Raw genomic sequence first — 21,191 nt, 5'->3', positions numbered from 1 at the left:
AAATAGTCTTTTTACATTATACTTATGTTCTCAACGTCAGTTTTGTCTTGTTCAGGTATTAATATCTATTTGAAACCTCACCATACTAATAGTCCAGTACATCTAGGTTTAACCTTTAACTGGGGTGATGGAGTTTGCCACACCAATTAAACGTTTATATTTGTGGTGTTTAAGCTCATACCGCACCATCCTTTCTAAACTTTTCTTAATATGAGTCATTCTTCAAGACCACTAGTTAGTTGACATTAAATGCCTGCATGGAATTTATTAGTTTTACAATGAATACTTAAATTGACAGCTTGTTATTTTTTCCAATTTTAAAGATTAAATATTATTTTGTGTATTCAATAGTTTAATTTGTTCCAGCATTGAATTTTGAAATTTTTAATAACTATAATATTTTTTTCATAATAAATACATTTATTGTCTTAGACTTACAATATCTATAAACTTTTTAAAAAAGTAATTAAAATTATAAAATATTTGATTAAGTAATTTTTAAAAAAATTGAGTTTCCAAAAAATGTTGCAAATTCTCACATCCGTAACTTAAGGTTATACCTATGTAAAACGCTTAAAATTTATAGTATTTAAATTATTCTTTTTTATGGAGTTGCTTCTACATAAAGAAGTTAGAATTTTTCCCGTCAAAAGTTACTGATTTTATTTTTATATTTTTTATTTTTATATTTTTTATTAATTTTATTTTTTGTTTTCTAAACTCTCACAAAAATTCCTTTTTTTTAGATTTTACTATATTTTAAAAGATGACAAATATGTCCTTTTTAAAAATATTTCAATTTACTATATTTAATACACCAGGGATTATAGATGTCCTTAGAAGATAGCTATTAAACACATTTTCAAAAGTTTAATTTATTCAATAAAACAGGAAAATAAAAATAATTGGTAATATTTTATTCATTGCTTAACATCTTGCTTACATTAAAACTTATGTACATTAAAACCTACCTCACAACAGAAATAGCTTTTTTTTAAGTAGATGAAATTAGATCTAATTTAAACTCTTATGTTTAATATTTGCCGAGATACAGTTTTTCTAAAACGAAATTTTTTATCCAAATGGTTAAAAATCAAAATTTTGTGAATGCACTTTAGTAAATTAAAAAAAAAATACATTTATAAAGATAATTATTATAAACTACTTGCGTTTGACCGACTTCAATTTCAGTCTTGACAGAGTTCTCCAAATTGAATATTTTCAGAAATAATCTTTTTCTAATTTTTTTTTTCAAATAATAATAAAGAACATTTTATGAATTTATTTTGTTAAATATCGTAGCTACTGTTATTCCTAAGACTTATAAACTGTTATAATGGTTATAAAATGCTTAACGAATGGCTCACTAAGCGAGCTTTAGCCTGAGCTCTGGTATATTTTCCGTTCAATATACGTTCAGTATTTTTCCAGATAGAGATTTCTGAACACCAAACTTTTTTTTTCCAAATAGCTATAAATCATGGAAACTTCAATTCCTATAAATATGATGATTTGTGGCTCATATAGCATATCTATCTTCCTTTTGACAGCTGTGCATTTAATATTTTCTAATGAAATACTTAATAAACTTCATATTTTACCAAACTATATGAAAACGCATTAATAATCAACTTTTAATTAATAAATCAATCTGTATTGTTATTATAATAATTGTTTAAGAAGATAACTTCATTGAACGAACTAAAGATTTTATTTACAAAACATATCAGTGAGGTATAACAAAATGTGTTATTATTTCATGTGCATAATTCAAATAAAATAGAGGCAAATAAAGGATATATCAACTTTATTTAGTGCTGTATACTAGATAGGTTTATATTTTAATATCTCCCTCCAACATTCATGCTCTTATCATCATATTATTTTTGCCTTAGTCTTTTGTCTAAGTCTTTAGCATCAACCTGCTTCTCCTACTTATCCCTTAACCAATGGAATACATTCTTCATTCAACTGTGTTATTAATAGTTTTTTTCTCCATTTATCCGTCCTTTATTGCCTATGTCATGGTCATCCTATAATGATTATGTTGAAGTTATATGTGTACAATTTCAATAATTACATTTTTCAATTGAAATTTCCAGTTAATATTTCATTTTGTTCACAAACTTAATAGTTTTGCAAAGAACAATTTTAGGGTGTGTACTTTTTACCTTTTCGTTTGAGAAACTTAATAAGAAAATTATAATCACTCTGTTATAACTGGTTTTCTTAACTGTTCAATATGCATCCCTTAATTCAATCGACTATAAATAGTTTCGATCCACTGTTATGTTCGAAATTTCTCTTATAAAACCGAATTCACTTTTCTTTTCCTTATCCAATCTTCCTCAGTTCTATAATCCTTCTATAAGTTGAAACCTGAAGAGATCCTGTGATGTTTTCTAAATTTTTACGATTTAATTCCTGGCAATGGTCGACACCTCCAATGAGGTTGTAATTATCTGCTGTGATTTTATCCCCCTTTTTACAATTCATGTGGTTTAAATACTTATAACAAGTATTAAAATACCTAATAATTAAGAATGTGGTTAAAAAATTAAGTATAAAATGTCCTTTTTTTTTCAAATATAAAGAAAACTTCATTCAAATCAGGAAAACTTGAAAAACTTAAATTAGTTTTAAGAAGGGAAAATAGACTTAAAACAAAATGTCTCATCCATTTTCCATCAACGATCATGAAAGTATATTTTAATTCTTAACTAAGTATTAAACAAATTCTTATGAACTGGAAATTTCCATTAGCTTTCAACTTTATAAGCGGCTTTACTGGAATTACTCCGAGTTTGGGAGTACGGGATATTGTTTTTCTTAGTTAAATTAAGAGGTCGGGAAGTCAAGTTAAAAACAAAATCATAATGAAAAAATTATAAGTTCTTTTTTTTGTATAAGTCTTTTCTTCTTAATATTCCCCTTATTGTTATGTGTATTATAAAGCTGCAAAAGGTATAATATTTTGCTAATTTGTTTAAATTAAAGCTTAAATAAATTGTTTATTAAATTTAATTTTGTGAATTATGATATGTTGAAATCTGTATATATATCTTCAGAATATAAAATTTTACATTTCAGACATCAAGAAACAAATTTGATCCCTTGCCTATCGGTAGTCAATTTATATCCGGGCAGTGATTTTGTAGATTAAGTTATTCCATTCATATCATTATAACCAGAAAAATTATTTATAATCTTTTTAATTTCATGAGACTGGTATTTATTGTTTAAATAAATCAATTGGTATCTATGTTAAGTCTCAACAGTCTTTATTATCAACAGTCCAACGTTTCGGCCATTAGTGATATTATAGATTCAGCTACATAAAAGGCTTATGTATATCAGAAGATATTTAGAAATCACTTCAAGATTATGACGTTGATGAATACTCCTTAGATTAAAGACCAAACAATGAAATTAACAATTATTATAACAAATTGCAGGAAAAAATTGATATAAAAAGTCAATCAGGATTGATATATAAAATTCCATGCTTAAATTGTGCAGCTGTCTATATAGGTGAAATTAAGCAATTGTTGCGTGATAGAATGTATCAACACATAAATGATATAAGAAGAAGGATCCCAATAAAACAGCACTAGTGCAGCATGCAGCTAAAAACCAAGACGAATTCGAAAACAACACTATGCTGAGATTTTAAGGAAAATAAATTTATAAAAAATATGGGTAAAATGTTATGTTACCATTTAAAATTAATTTTAATATGAATTTAATGATAAAAAGAAATTAAAATTTAGACCACAATGCAATTTGAAATAAATTAATTTTAAGCGTGGCCTGAGTCTATGGAAGGTTAAAAATAATTTGTTTATATGATAGTTGATAATGTCAAGTTGATCTAAAATTAAAAGTTTTAAAAATTAATGAAATTATGACAAATAGCTAACTAGACATAAGCTTAGGCAAGGTTATTAATAATTATGATTCTCTATTAATTTATCTTTTCATTGGGTGATTTGACTTGTAATTAACGACCCGTGCAGAGTAGCTTGCAAAACGTTTTTAAACAATTGGATGTGAGGTGTAAATTTATATTTAAGGTATGTTAAATTATTTATAATAATTTTGTTGCTAAATTTTTTAAAAATAAATGTATTATAAAGCTGTTAATTGTTAGATTGTCCTTGAGGATGGCCGAAACGTTGGACTGTTGATGATATAATAAAGAGTGTTGAGAATTAACATGGATAGAAATTGATTTATTTAAACAGAAAAAATATTTTCTTTTTTTTTTTTTCTTACGTCTCTCCTGCTTGAATAATATAGGAAGTAACCATAGTAGTAGAAATTAAATAATAGGAAGCCCAACTTAAGAAATTTTTTATTTATTCTTAATATATATCTTAAATTTTTTTTTAGTATGCTGGTCAAAAAATTATATAATTAATAAATAAAAAACTTAATAACTAATTAATAAGATCAAAATAATTGAATAAAACAGTGTTTTATCTTCAATCATCAATGCTTGGTACTTCTTTCATTGGCCTACTCCATCGCACGATTTCGGTCCCAGAGTAACCTAGTTTGTTTACGAAAGTTTCCTCCTACCTTTGACATACTGAGGTTATTATACTCTCTCGGGAGTTATCACTTCACCTTGAAGTTCAAACTCAATTTCGTGTCACAACTTTGTCCCTGTCTCTTGCTAATATGCCCCGGTTTGTTGCACATTCACAGCTCGTCTAGGTTTGTCACAAACCATTTGGTAGGCGAAAATGACTTTGTTTTTCAGAATAATATATTCCCATTTTATGAATTTACCGCCCATAATCCTTTATGTCAGAACTTTTAGACTAATACGTCTTTGTCTGTTTCTAATATGTTCTAGTTTTTTGTGCCGTTGCGGTTCGTGTTCCCAAAATATGGAATACTTTTTTTAAATTAAATATTCACCGAATTCAATTTACCGAATTTATATATTTTTTTCTCTTGGTGACTATTGTAAATTGATTTTGTTTTATCCTAATTCTACAGATCATGCGCTTTATTCAAACGCTCAAATATTAAGAATAAGAAAAAAAAAAAAAAAAGAGGGATCTAGCGGTCATCTCAGTTATACAAAATAAATGAGACTCATAGGAATTTATGTAGCAGCAAATTGATTACGATAACAACTTTCTTTCATTAAAGTTTTCTTCGTTTTGTGTATGATGTTTCGCATGGATGATAAAAGATGCACCACTTAAACACATGAAGAATCTTGGGTTCAGTACTTTGATGAGAATGTATCGTTTTTGGCTGTCATATTATAAGATTATCATTAAAATAATTCCAACGATATTGTCCAATTTACTTTTAATTAATTATTTTTTATATTGCTAGTAGTTTCAAAAATATATTAAAAACATCAATTTTCAACTTAATAAAATCAAGTTCTATTCTAATTACAAAATTTATTTATTTTTTTTTAAATAATTCATTTTTTACGCCATTTTACCACTAAAAAGACCTTCGAAAATAATATGAGTTATTAATCGAATCGATTACTGAAAAGTTGCTAATGTATTTCAAAAATATTTTATTTTTCTAAACATAATTAATTAAATTTAATCAAAATATATTAATTTTTACCTGATATAGGATACAAATATATTAAAATTAAAAATTTTATATAATATTGTATCTGTTTCTTTTATTGCCGTCAAAAATACCTTCTTTTTTTTAAATATTTATTTATTACTATTTACAACTGTACATTACAATACATTTTGTAAATCTGATCTAAGTTAAATTGGAGTGTAGAGAAGTTACAGGCGTGTAGAGAAACTACCCATTGGTAGCACTCTTAACGACATTTTACATAATGGAAGGAGTGATATCTGGTTCGGGCTAGATCGGTTACATAGGGAACATTAAGGTCTTTTTGTATGATTTTATTTGTGACAAAGTAAGGAGCATTGAGGATTTTACGAAGGATTTTGGATTGCAAGGATTGAATACGAGAGGAATTCGAAGGTTTAGTGGAGCCCCAAAGCTCAACTCCATATGTGCAGATTGGCCTTATTACAGTCATGTGGATCAGTCTTTTGTAATGTGTTGGAAGTTTAGACCGTTTGTCTAGTAAGTGTCGAAATAATAGTCGAAATCGACGTGCAATTTCCTGTCTTTTCTGTCTGGTGTGAGTATTCCAGGTTAATCGCTTGTCCAAATGTAGTCTAAGGTAGCGGATCTGTTCGACAGGGGTAAGAGTAACATCGTTAAATGAAACTGTAGGGCAGTCAGTAGGTTTACGTCGAAGGGTAAAGGTGATTTGATTGGATTTGTTCGAATTTATCTTAATCCTCTAATTATGACACCATTCTTCGAGGGCTGTGATGTAGGATAGGAGATTTTGGGATACGATTAATGGGTTATTATTAACAGCGAACACACATGTGTCATCGGCATACGTGGTGAGGGTAGTGTTAGGATTGGTTGGAATGTCGGCTGTATAGACGGTGTAGAGGATGGGACCAAGCATACTACCTTGAGGAACACCTGCGGACTGAGAATAGAGGGATGAATAGGAACCATTGTGGTTTACTTGGAAAAATCTATCAATGAGGAAGGGGCGAATGATGAGAAAGTATGTAGGAGGTAGGCTTTTACGGAGTTTGTAAAGCAGTCCCGGGTGTCAGACTCGATTAAAAGCCTGTTCTACATCAAAAAAGACTCCTGTGCAGTACATTCCGCACTCCATTTTTGATGAAACACTTTTGGTAGAAGCAGGTAAATAGCGGAATCTCTACATACATTTGATAAAAATAGAAATAAATATTAACTCTGTCCCAGGTAGCAATCGAACCCGCAACATTCCGAACACAGCGCTCTGGGACCTACGTCCTAACACGCACGGCCGTCACATCACTCAGGCATACTTTTATTTAGGGCGAAACATCAGTTCAAAGTTAGGAGAATGTGACATATCATCTTTTATTATAGGACAATAATTTTAATTATTAAATTGTATTATAATCATTAAATTACTTTTAGTATTATAACAGTACTTTGATCAGATCATGTAATAAAACATTTTTTTCCAATGTTATAAAATTAGCTAAAAGGCAAAACATGCTCTCCGAAACAAAATTTTCGTTGCAGAGATTTTAAATAACGAATTTGCATTCTTTGTACCCTTAGTCGAGTCACCATAAAAATCATAAGGATCGTTGGCTAAGTGGAGTTACAGCATATGGGACAATAGGGAATTGGCTACATAATTTTAGCTGAGTACGAATTGTGTACAAAGTTGGTCGACAATTTGTTTCGTTCTAATTAAAAGTTTTCCCGAACAATTTTCCTCTCGCAAACAGGTCGTTGACGCAATAAATCATCTTTTAGAACTGTCACATTATATTAAAACTTTACTGGTTGTATGTTTTAATTATTTTTTTTTTTTTATGAAACTGTTTTCCTCTCCTTATACTAAACTAAAAATTAACACAATTTTTAATTTATTTCAAATACATCATTTCAATGATATTTAATGGAAAAAATGATAAACTAAAACAATATTATGTGAAATATTTAACCTTTTAATTTAATATTAATTATTTAATACTTAATCCAAGTAAATAATACAACATATTTTTTTTTTATCAACAACATTTTTGCTTTGATGCTATAATTTTCAAGGAGTTTAACTAAACCATACCAATATTTTCTAAAGAAGAATTAACACAATTTTTAAATTAAAAACTCACAAATCTTCCAAAAAAATATAACTACAGATATTAATTAGATTAAGAGATTTAACAAAAATAACAAACAAGCCCATTTCTTCATTTCTAGATACGTTTTTCCATAAGATGTTTAGTTAATAAAGAATGGCAAAATAAATTAACATTTGTCGTAATATTTTAAAAGTTATGTGGAATAAATATTATGAATAAACAACATTAGTATCACAAGTATCACTACAACGGTTGTGCAAGGAGGTGATTGATGAAGAATCACTCTCTACCTCCAGATTTTTCCCTGATTAAAATTGGTAATCATTTCATGAAGTTGAATGAACCCCGGAGTGCTCTCAAACCCAGGTGGTTGACTCACGGCTACAATGACAGTTAGTTGAGTTTAACAGAATAAATAATTAATTTTTATTTTCCTTAATTCCTCTCTCAATCTGAGTTATTTAGTTAATTACCTTAATAGATTTCTAAACTCGGCAAACAAATTTTAATGCCATTTCTTTTTCTTTTCATCTATTATTTTTCCCCTGATTTCTATTTCCTTTTTTCCTTAGTTTTTATTTTTAAAAAAATTATTAATAGATTATCTGTTTATCATATATTAAATATTTTGAGTCCATTGATTGATTTTGGATTTTGTCCATTTTATTTGTGGCAATGTTTCTGATAAAAAAATTGTTTCAAAATGTTTATTTTAACTATGTTTTTAATATTAAATATTTACAGGTATTTCATAAACAAAATAGGTAAATATTGCTCAAATAATGAATAATAAACCGATTTCCGGAACTAAACATGCTGGAGATCAAACTAATACTTAGGCAACATTCGGTTCAGCACAAGCTGAGTTGTTGTAGGGAATAAATAAATGTAATAGATATTTTATAAAAAATATGAATAGTTTTTTTATTATTCTAAATGACGAAATTCGAATATTAATCATTTATTAATTTAAAATTTCATGATCGTATGATTAATATATAGTGAAAGTAGTAAATAAAACCTGTTTTTATCGATATAGATTTTAGAGAGTTGCAAGGTACGTAATTTTAATATGATACTTAAGAAAATATATATAGTTGAATTGTTTAATTTTTTTTTTAAAGTGCTTTGAAAAGAAACGATTTTGTAAGTGTAATTATGGCGGCTCCTCTTTTATCATAATTGTTTTGATTGTTTGTGGTATTTCTCCAGTGTTTCTCCAAAATCATAAGTCCTATTAGCTTACAATTTTTCTTTGTTTTTGTTTTTTTTTTAATTTATTTTGAATGACATTATGTGGAATTGTAGTGTCAGACATTCATTATTTGATTATTATACAAATAAAAAAAATTTGCAAAATAATCAGTAAATGTTTTAAAAATATTCAGAGCTAATTTCAGTCTCTGCTATTGTTTACTAAGTGTTTAGATTACTATTTCTTTGTGCTATTATTAAAAAGTACCCTAAATAGGTCATTTTATTCAAAGAAATAGGTACGAAAATACGTATCTTAATAATCCTGAAAAAAATTTAATTTGTTACTGGCATTCTACTACTCATGAAAAACATTATACGGGAGTAAATTTATTTCGTGACGCAATGGAACGCTATAGATGAAACTGTGATAGGTGTCAACCATGGTTGTGTTGGAATCTCGATCTAGCGATGTAGGAAAATATAGGCCAATAACAATGTTGTTAGGGTAAACACGCTAGTGGTCGTACTCTACCAGTGCACTGTAGTGTAGGGTAAACACTGCAAGAGGTAGTGCTACAATTGATGCAGTATTTGCAAGACATATTGAAAACATTCAGTCAAATGTTTACATTTCTTATTTCAGTTGTCAGAAGCCAATCATATCAACATTTAATAATAATACTAATGACAATGTAATCTATTATTTTATTTCACAAACGAATAGTATAAATAAATAATTATAAGAAAATAAAATAAGTAAAAATGTTATTGTATTTTTATAAAATTAATATTATTATTATTAAAATCTTAATACATTATTTTGTTTCCAGAATTTTCACGTTTGTTGAGTTTGTTTGGTTTTGTTGAAAAACTATATGATTACTGACTGGGTAGTGTTATTAGGATTTTTTTTTTTAAATTCATGTATTGCTATTTGCAACTGTACATTATAATACATTTAGTAAATTTGATCTCAGTTAAATTGGTGTGTTACAGGCGTATTGAGAAACTACCCATTGGTAGCAATCTAATGACCTTTTACATTAGCAGGTCTCGTGGCCATCTTCTTTCCAGGCACATTGGAGGATTGTCAAGAATGGAAGAAGGAACTAGTAGGTTTGGGTGGTTAGGGAGTTCGTAATGGAAGAAGTGATATTTTATTTGGGTTAGATCGGTTACATATGGAACTATAAGGTCTTTATGTAGGATTTCTTTGTGATAAAGTAAGGAGCATTGACGATTTAACGAAGGATTTTGTATTGCAATGATTGGATACGAGAGGAATTCGAAGGTTTAGTGGAGCCCCAAAGCTCAAATCCGTATGTCAAGATTGGCCTTATTTCAGTCATGTAGATCAGTCTTTTCTAATGAATTGGAAGTTTAGACCTTTTCTTCATTAAGTGCTGTAAAAGTCGAAATCGATGTCCAGTTTCCTGTCTTTTCAGTCTTGCGTGAGGTTTCCAGGTTAGTCGTTTGTCTAGATGTAATCCAAGGTAACGGATCTGTTCGACAGGGGTTATTAGGATTACATTTTAAAACATTATGACGATAGTATTAATAATTTAGATGATATAAGAACTTTAATATTGCAAGTCCAGTTTGTAACTCAATAATAATGGCACTTGAGATTTTGTATCATATTTTCAAATTGAATTTATTATTTTTGTTCTTTTTGTACACTTCCTTTTAATTTATGTATCTACATTCAAATATAAGTTGAGCTAGGGCGAACAACGTTAGGTAAGGTGGGCGTCACCCTTTGCAATATGTATGAAGGTGATATGTTTAAGTGGGTCGTGATATTTTCCAGAGACAGAGTCCAGAGTACATTTATTCCAGCTGGCATAATGCTGAAAGGGACGAATGTATAATTCGTCTGGAACTCGGAAGGCGGGATGGATCCTCAGGATTTGAATAATTTCGGTTTAGTTCACTCCGCTCTCATCCTTTGTTCAAACTCTAATCCTCGTCTCAGTTTGGAAAATGACTGTTTCCTCGATTTTGTTCTCCACAGGGATCCGTAGTCTATTGGGATGTCGAATTATAATTTCGGAATATGCTATTATGGAAGTTGAGTCATAAAACTTTTAAAATTCAGGACTTTAATCTTGCTCAGTTTATAATTCATCACGGTCCCTCCTCCAAGAATACCTGAAGGAGCAGCACCTCTTATGCTAAAAATAAATTATCTTGAAAAAATTTAAAAGGAATTGCTATATTGAAACAATAAATTTCAGCTCATTAAGTAAATTTGTGTAATGCGAGCACTGCACTAAAAATTTTTCTTTTTATATCACAACTTCTTTGAACATTATTTTTAAATAGTTTCAAAACTCCGACAGTTGAAAACAAATAGAATATTATTTAAGGTAGAGTAAATTTTCTAAAATATGGACTATTAGGGTCCATCAACTACAATTATCAACAGCACTAGAAAACCTAAAAGAACATCATTTAAAGTAGACCAAAGTTCAATAGTCCCCGAGATATACCTTTCTAAATTGCAATATTTCCTAAAAAATGCACTTAAAAATCGGAATTTGGTGAATTTATTTTGAGAAATCTATATCTCAAAACCATTCGACATACAGATGTTTATTAGCACTCAAATTAAAGCTAGTTCAAAGTACGGTAAAGTATATTAATGATGGTTAACTCCCTAAGAGTAGTAGTTTTTATGATTTTTGATAAAATAAATTCATTAAAGGTAATTTCTAGTTGTTCGGATACAATTTTTGAAAAAATATATCTCAGGCAATATTAGACGTATATATGTCTGTCAGCACTCAAAATAAAGGTAATTTAACGTGCTATGAAATATTTTATATAACTTATCTTAGTAAGGGTAGTAGTTTTTATGATATTCGCACATGAATATAATTTTTGCTCATGAAATTTTGTTGGAACTTCTATAAATCAATTTGATTGTGTAAATATCATAAAAACTGCTACTCCTACGAAAATAAACGTCATTAATTACTTTATATAACATTCAACTAGATTTATATTGAGGTGTAGATAGTTGACCGTAGATTTAATTTGAGTGCTAATAGACATCTGTACGACGAACGGTTTTTAAGATATAGATTTCTCAAAAGAGATTTACGCTTCTGAGTTTTCGTTGCATTTTTTATGAAATGCTGCCTTTTAAAAAGTATATTTCGAGGACCATTAAACGTAAATAGCTCTATTAGGGCTCATATTTTAGCAACTTTGGTCTACTTTAAATGATGTTTTCTTAGGTTTTATAGTGTTGTTGATAATTTTAAAGATATAGAGCTCCGAATGAAACAAAAAAAATTAATCTAATTTTATCTTATTTTATCATAACGTTCGTTTTTTGACCGTTGGATTTCCGTTTGGCTAACGTCTTTGTCGACCTGCACTCTAACAACTGTTTAGCAGAAATCTTGCACACAATTTAGCAGAAATCTCTGCCTACAACTGTGTTATTTTTTCTCTCTTATTTCTTCCTTTCCTATTCTCCATATTTCTTGTTATTTTCTATAACATTGTTTTTACATAATCCCCGTTAATATATCCGGTTTTACACGCCCTTTATATATTGTTACATTTTATTACTTTTTGGTCTCTCATTATTTTACAATCATTACACCTTTTTATGTTAGTTTTTTTTTCCTTTTTTCTTTTTTACTCTCACATTGACTATTTTATCTCTACGATCTTTTGACTTTTAGATTTCTGTTTATCTAAAGTTTTTTGCCGACCTGCACTCTAACGGATTTTCCTGCAATTTATAACAATGTAGCCTGGATGCTCCTATAACCTTACTCTCGCATTTCTTACTTTCTTCATTCTCCTTTCTCCATTTATTTCTTCTTATCCTCTATTCTTTCCTAATTTCATTATCTAATTCTTTATAGATTCTTTCCACTGTATCATTTATTTGTTACTAACATTTACGTGTAATAAATAATAATATAATCAATCTACTACTGTCTTGTCCATATTTAGTAATCAACTAATTTATATTTTCATTCCATTATTGTGTATATTTCCAACAAAAAAATATTTATTTTATTTTATATATTTATATTTGTTTATTTTTATCATTATTATTTTATTTATATATATTTATCTATTTTATTTTTATTTTTATAATTTTTTTTTCTCTCTAAATTATGGTTTTAGTTTTATAGCCTTGATGAAGACCTGAAAATCAGGTTGAAACGTCGACATAAATAAAAATTTGTTTGTTTATTTATGTTGTTCCTTTGCTGACCGCACCCCCGACCATCTTCTCAATCAATATTTTTTTAACATTTTAACATTAAAACAGTCGCCTTTTTTATCTTCCCTCACTATACTTAGTAGACTCATCAATTTTGAGTATTAATAAATATATTTTTCAGTAAACAAAAATTGGGGTAAAAAAAAGTGCCTTTTTACTTCCCTTGGGCTTTTGTAGTTTAGAAAGCTAGGGATGGGCGGTACTTATTGCTGGAATAGTGGAAAATATCGCTGAGAACGGACAAGGCTTTGATCGGAGCAATTTATGTTCCTCTATTTTTGCAGATATAAAATGACATAGCGATGAGTGGATATGTGTGTTTAAACATTTATTGAGAGCTGTCACTGTTGAATGAAAAGGGTCCAATTCAATTTTCCAATAAGAAAAAGCGACTGTGAAGAGATGGGAAAAGGCGAGAAAAAATTACATTATGGAAGCGGTCGGATGGGAAATGAGACTGAGCAACTTGTTCAGAATCAATATCCCAGTGGCCGTGGATTAGGCCTGTCATCAATCATCTCCGGGACCGACCTTAGTGACCCTCTCACCTCACCCTGTATTCCCTCTTCCTTCCACCTGTTTCCTCTCGGGGGAAGAAATTAGCAAAATAGAGAATTAACTTTGCAGTATAATTAGCATTAGTACATTTAAGTTCTGAAACTATTCTATTCCAATAATGAAAAAATGTTACCGATTTTACTTTCGTTTACATAAATATGAAACTTAAGAGGCATTATGTTAATCGTTTAAAATTTCAAATCCGACTATTTAGCAAAAATATCCTTTTTATGAATCCAAATAACCTAAGTCTCATGAAATTGTATATCTGTGTTTTGTCCCTTAAAACAAAAAATAATTTTACTACGAGTATAAAAGCAGCAACTGTCAATGTAAATAACCCTTGTTATCCATGGAGGCCGTGCATAAATTCTCTCTCAAGGTCTGCAAGATAACAACATCGCGCAACTAAAAATAAAGATATATTTGTAAATGATGTTTAGATGTTCCTAGTTTTCATAAATATGTCGTCATTTTTGGTCACAAAATATGATGCGATTTTCTTACAGAACTTTACTTATCGCTTAACATAGGTTTTCTAAAAACCATGGTTTTCATGGTCCAATGACAGGCTAGCCATCTTTGTCAATTCCACCAACCTACTTTTAAAAACTTGGATTCAGAACTGCGTAGTACCGTTCAAGCACTATGGATTAAGGTTGTTCAGGATCTATTAGAAATAAAACTTTAGTTGTTTTTTAGTGAATGATTTTTTTTTTTATTATTTTACGTTAGTAAGATTTATATAAAAGCTTACAAGGAAAAAAATGTTATCCTCAGAATTGAAACGTTCAACTAGGATTTACGGAACAGATTGGGTTACAGTTTTGTCTGGTTACAAGACATTCTCATCACCGTTTTGTCGAATACCATCCTAAACGTTCACTAACTCATCGTTATTGATACACATACTCTTCAAAAACTGTGCGTCCGATTCGGGCAAAATAAGGTGGAAAATTAAGAGTTAGTTGAAAAAGATCATTATTTATTTCCATATACAGATTTCGCGAAAGCATATACAATGTATATTCCAGAAACCATAAACGTTTCAAAATTTTGTATTCTCCAACTAAAAAGCATTATGCTTCATTAAGTTTACATAATTATGTACCCAACTTGGATGGTGAAAAAGTCATACTCATAACTTAGTTATACTTGGCAGACCTTTTGCAAACCTAATCTTATATTTCAGGATTTAAATTTTATGAAAATGATTACAATTTTCAATGGTACTGATTTATAATATATATATTGAGAAATATTGTTAAAATCATAAATCCGAAAATGTTATTAATTGACTCCCCTGAGTTTCATTTAATGATGTTACTCTTACCCCTGTCGAACAGATCCGCTTCCTTGGACTGACTACATTTGGACAAGCAATTAACCTGGAATCCTCACACCAGACTGAAAAGACAGGAAACTGCACGTCGATTTCGACTATTACAGCACTTACTAGACAAACGGTCTAAACTTTCAACACATTACAAAAGACTGATCTACATGACTGTAATAAGGCCAATCTGGACATATGGAGTTGAGCTTTGGGGCTCCACTAAACCTTCGAATTCCTATCGTATTCAATCCTTACAATCCAAAATCCTTCGTAAAATCCTCAATGCTCCTTACTTTGTCACAAATAAAATCATACATAAAGACCTTAATGTTCCCTATGTAACCGATCTAGCCCGAACCAGATATCACTCCTTCCGTTATAAACTCTCTAACCACTCAAACCCCCTAGTTTCTAATCTTGCATCCTCTTCCATTCCTGACAATCCTCCGGGGCTCCTGAAAAGAAGATGGCCACGAAACCAGCTAATGTAAAATGTCATAAGAGTGCTACCAATGGGTAGTTTCTCTACATGCCTGTTGTTACAGGCACACACTCCAATTTAATTTAGATCAGATTTACTAAAGTAAATAGCAATAAATAAATATTAAAATAAAAAAATGTTATTAATGACATATGTATCTGCGTCACTCCATCGAGTAAGATTCATTGATCTATTTTTTTAAATTTTTAGATAAGAATTATAAAACATTACAAAAAAAATATATTAGAATAAATGGTTTCTTGGAGATTTACATATTTACGATATTACAAATTGTAATATTAAACATTTTTTATTATTATATTTCTTGTTCAGAAATCTTAAAAAAGAGCCAGGAAGCTCAAAGGGACAAACTCCTTTTCCTTTGTCATTATCACCTGTTCCTGAAAAGACTAGAGCAGGAGATCTTGACAAAAAGACCCGCTGCATCAGCATAAAACAGCCTTTGGTCAATTAATTTTCCTTGGCTTCAAAGCTAGGTCGACCAACAATTTGACAAAAAAAAACGCAGTCACATTTCTTCCTCATACCGCCCTATTTTTAGTTGAAATTAATCTTTGCTCGTTTCGAAACAGCAATTACTTAACTAAGACAATACTCCCGCTTGCGATACATATGTCAATATATTCGTGAAGTGAGAGGAAAAACTATTTATCATAGCAACCATGAAATTGTATCTAAGTACCCGAAAGAAAAATTTCTGCTCTTTTGATAACAGTGTAATTCATGTTGGAGCAAACCTTTTATTATGCGTTTTTCTGACCCTCCATTACTTTTTTGACTTTATACGTTAGATATAAACATTTGTAAAATATTTAACTTTCTAATAGTGTATTATTGGGAGCGGGTGGCTCAGTGGTAAGGCACTAGCTAACTCTGCTAATGCTACTAACTCAAAGGTTCGAATCTAGTTATAGATTCGAATTATTTTCTGTTTCATTGTAGCCATGAGTCAGCCCTGTGGATGCGGGAGCCCTCCCGAGGTCCACCCAGCATCATGAAGTGGGTATCTTTAATTGAGTGAAAATTTGGCGGCTGAACGATATTGATCAAATCACCTCCTTGCGCAACCATTGGTCTAGTAATGGCACTTCCTTTCAAAGAAATGCTCCCCTGACTCTTCATGGGTTGTAATTATACACATTTAATTTTTTTTTTTTTTTTGGTATATTACTGCTATAATTTCCCGAATATTTGTTTTTAAACCAAGGAAAATATTCCTTCTTTTTTCATCTTCATGTTAATTATAAAAAAATTTTCGTAGTTTAATTTTTTTTTTTACTAAAACTAAATTGCCCATTTCAGATGAGTGAAAGTAAATTTATTTTAGAGAAAGTTGGTTTAAAAAAATCAGCATAGCTTGATTCAGTCTAGCTTGAAATAGTAGTTTCAAGAACTGTTGAATTGTACATTGATATCATCAAATTTGTTAGAGCCGTTTTGATTAAATCTTTTAACAGTGTAAAATCAATTTTAACTCGCATTTTCCGTGCTTCGATTTTAATAAAAAGCTTTTTGTAACATCCCAGGCACATCCGCGATATAAATTTTAAATATTTCTTTTTTGAGCTAAGCTGTTTACATACACGCTCGCACAGAGACAGACACTAACACATGTTAACAACAAAACATAACAACAAACCATTTTTACATTCAAGTCAAGGAAACATAAAACTAGTACTTTAGATAGAATCTTAGATTTGAATTTGGACGATCACAGTCTCTAATGTTTATATACAAAGGTTTTGGAATGTAAAAATTATTTTAAATATATTTTTTCAATTTCTTGAGACAGGTCATTATTTATTGAATAAATCAAAAATTGCATCCTTGTATAGTCTCAACATTTTTTATTTCATCAACAGTCCAACGTTTCGGCCATATTGGCCATCCTCAAGGACAATCTAAATATTCATTTATTTAATTATTCATTTATTAGTTCTAAATATTTAAGAATTTGTATTGAAGGTATATAATATTATTAGTGATAATGTTGTTGTTATAAATGTTACAAATGAATGTATAATATAAGCTGTTAAATATTTAGATAGGATGGTCGAAATGGCCGAAACGTTGGAATGTTGATGAAATAAAAAATGTTGAGACTATACAAGGATGCAATTTTTGATTTATTTAATTTGTGAAGGTATGACAAATTTTAGATTTTATGGTTGTAAATCTTTATAAAGACTACGAGATAAAAAATAATAAGTAAAATCCATAGCAAATATAAATGTAAATAAAGGAAAATGTGGAGAAAGAAAAATATATATATTGACTTAAAAATGAAATAGATAAAATTTCATTGGAAAATTGTAACAGGAATAACATGAGCTACTTTGAGTGCTTAGTTTATTGTTTCTATAAATATTTTTATTTTCCTAGAATAAAATACTGTTTTTTTTTTGTTCATATATAATAATGAAATAAAATAAAATAAAAAACTACTTCCCGATTAAATGTTTTTAGAAAGTTTTAAATATTTTATATTATGTCATTACTAACCAATGTTTACCAGTCGATATTAACTACAGTTCCTCTATGTTCATAGCCAAGAAGATAATTGTGGTGTGACTCAAAAACCACTCTATCATTTGGTTTGAACCTCTACATGTTTTCTTAAGCTTTACATATTTTCTATCTTTTTTTTTTATTTATTTAAACTTTTTACCCGTAATATGGTAATGAATTTAAAATTTTTCTTATGGTTATAAAGTAAAGTCATGCGTCATTTGCACATACTTCTATGTCAATTAGTAAACGTTGTATGGAGGGGTCTTTCCTTAGTAAACTTATTATAAAAATAATTACAAATATTAATAAATGTAATTATATGTGTAATATATTATTATACATAAAATAATGATCAACATAAGAAATTTCAAGCGATGATGTCAGAGAAGTAGAGAGGTAATAAAATAGTTCCATAAATTATTTTACTTGAATGTCCTAGAGGAAATTCCGGTCTTAAAAACGTGGTGATAAAAAGTTTTTTATTTAGTTCTAAAAAGTATTACAAGGACAAGTTAATAGTTTATGATCTTACAAAATGTGAAAATAAGCGATGTAAAAATGTGATAAATATGTCAGGGAAGTAGAATCTAAATATGAAAACGATTTATCTTATGTTTGATATAATATTAACGAAAATACTATATAATGTGTTTTACGATATTCCTACTTACCGGATTTTATAGTTAATAAAAAAAAAAAAAAACTTTGCTGTAAGGAATGAAGTTTGTCTTAGTGGATTTAACTACGTCATGTAATATCGTATTGTATACAAGAAAAGGTAAAAATGTTGAGAATTAATCTCTCGGATCTTAGGTACAGCTAGCAAAAAAGCAAAAACCCACACAATGGATCCATTGCCAACGAAAGCTAACAATTAAACACGTATCAATAGAACTTGATGATCCCAAGGAAGAAAGACTAAAAAACGGAATCAATAGCCAACACTTTGCAGAATTAATTGGAAATTAGCCGAATTTCAGGACCAATTTATAGTGTCAATTCTGATGAGAATCTAAAACAATTATAAACTGTTGAAGAATGGAGCCTTCATCCTAATTTTGCATTTATGGCACCAATGTATTAAATAAATAACAAATAATAATTGATAAAAATTGTTGATTAACATATATTTCATTTAAACAAATCTGCGCTGGAACAACTCACAACTCCGACGTTTCGCCCAATCCAGCCATCATCAAGGACAATCTCAATTTTAGTTTCACAGCCTCAACGTTAATTGAAAACTACTTTTCAGGCTATTTAACCCAAGACGAATGAACTCAGTCAAAATAAACCTGTATTTGTCAATAAAATCTATTCTTTGCAAACACTGTACTTTAGTATTATAGACTTATTACAAAAATATTTGATATTGACAAATACAGGTTTATTCTGACTTGAGCATAATAGCCTGGGAAGTTTTATACAATTATTGTTGAATCTATGAAACTTTTTTTAAAAATTTATTTATTGATATTTACAACTGTATAAAAAATACAACAAGTAAATTTGACCATAATTACATAATGATATGATACAGCATGTAGAGAAACTACCCAGTAGTAGAACTCTAAAAACAGTTTACAATATAAGGTCACGAGGCCATCTTCTTTTCAAGCGCCTTGGAGGATTGCCAGGAATGGAAGAGGAAGCAAGGTTAGAAACTAGTGGGTTTGGGTGGTTAGGGAGTTTATTATGGAAGGAATAATATCGGGTTCGGACTAGATCGGTTACATAAGGAACATATCTATAAAACTAAAATTAAGATTGATGGCCATATTGGCCGAAACGTCGGACATGTCACATGACTAATAATGAATTATTGGATAACCTTTATAATTGATAATAAATGAATATGTTTATATTCATTATTTTTTTTCCTTTCTTTCATTTATATTATAATCAAACGTTATCTTAATTTGAATTTGATAACACTATGTTTTTATAAGGTGTGTGGATAATAATATAAGTGATTCTAATTATAATAATACATTTTTTTATATATACTGTTGACAATATTTTTAAAATAATTTTTGAGATAATATTTGTAATTGGACATTATGAGATCCGAAACGTTATTCAATTCTTAAATAAAAAATTAATTTTTAAGGCTGTTTAGTTTCTCATTAATTGAATGCTACATTGAAGAATAGTTAATCCCTAGCAAACAGTGTCTACTATTATTTTCGAAAAAGGTTACAAAATGTTTTCGACTTTTTCAGTTTTTCAGTTATTACTGGAAAATTATTTATTTTTTGGAGACGATTATTGTTTACAAAATGTATCTGTTTAAATATGAAAAAAGTTAATGGTGAGGTAACTGACCTGTATCCTGTCGAGTCTTCTCGCCACCGCCACGGTAATCACTCCTTGCTTCGCAAGATCTTTAACTATGGAGGCTCCTATACCAGAACTGGCTCCAGTGACCAACGCTACCTTACCTGCCCAACGAAACATGTTGACTGAATCTTGAACAATATCTAGCACCGCTCTTTATAATACCTCCTTGGCCACTAAAAAAGAAAAAAAAGCTTTTACTTTTCGTCCTTATCAGCACCTACTTAGAGCTGTTGTGCAACAGTAATCAACCCGAGGTAACACCCTTCGTCACTTTGCCTCTTTGCATAACGCGACACAAAGTAACTAGTTGTGTTAGTAGTTCTCACTATACCCGTATGAGACAAAAACTAAACACTATTTTACATACTAAGTAATTACAGGTGTGAAGGGAGCTGTGTATTCTAAATTCCTTTCTCTCTCCATTCAAGGACAGAAAATTGGATATACACATAGATTATTCTCTGATCTGTACTGATTTTGATCTCGAGCAGACGCAGTATTGTGATAAACAGCAAAATGTATTTGGTTTACGATTTTATGAATAAACTTTGGAAAATTTTAAAAAAGGTTAACTATAGGTGAAATTTTGCATTATTGGCAATTGCAGTTAATTGAAACTTTGAAATGAACATGGTCAAGTTAGTAAAAATCCAAATGAAAAGATACATTTCGTTGAAGAAAAATATTTACAATTTGTTTTTTGATTGATAGATTTATTTATTGATAGATGTTACAATCTGCCACACAGTTGTGGGGGATAGGTAATAGTTATGAATGATCTCATATATACTAAAATAAAAAAATAAAATA

At 29.4% G+C, this 21,191-nt stretch overlaps 1 protein-coding gene across 1 annotated transcript in view; it reads right to left on the bottom strand.

Moving 5' to 3' along the window:
* Positions 1 to 20,523, bottom strand: part of LOC106691770 (farnesol dehydrogenase) — a 42,469-nt gene extending 21,946 nt beyond the window's left edge. The window contains exon 1 of the mRNA XM_014437659.2: positions 20,367 to 20,523. Within this exon, the coding sequence (XP_014293145.1) occupies positions 20,367 to 20,498 (132 nt within the window). The 5' untranslated portion in view covers positions 20,499 to 20,523. The remainder of the gene's footprint in view (positions 1 to 20,366) is intronic.
* Between the last annotated feature and the right edge of the window lie 668 nt (positions 20,524 to 21,191).

Source organism: Halyomorpha halys, unplaced genomic scaffold (genome assembly GCF_000696795.3).
Source record: "Halyomorpha halys isolate HHAL.00 unplaced genomic scaffold, Hhal_1.1 Scaffold2981.1, whole genome shotgun sequence".
NCBI classification, from domain to species: Eukaryota; Metazoa; Arthropoda; class Insecta; order Hemiptera; family Pentatomidae; genus Halyomorpha; species Halyomorpha halys.
This window is presented reverse-complemented; position numbering and strand designations above follow the sequence as displayed.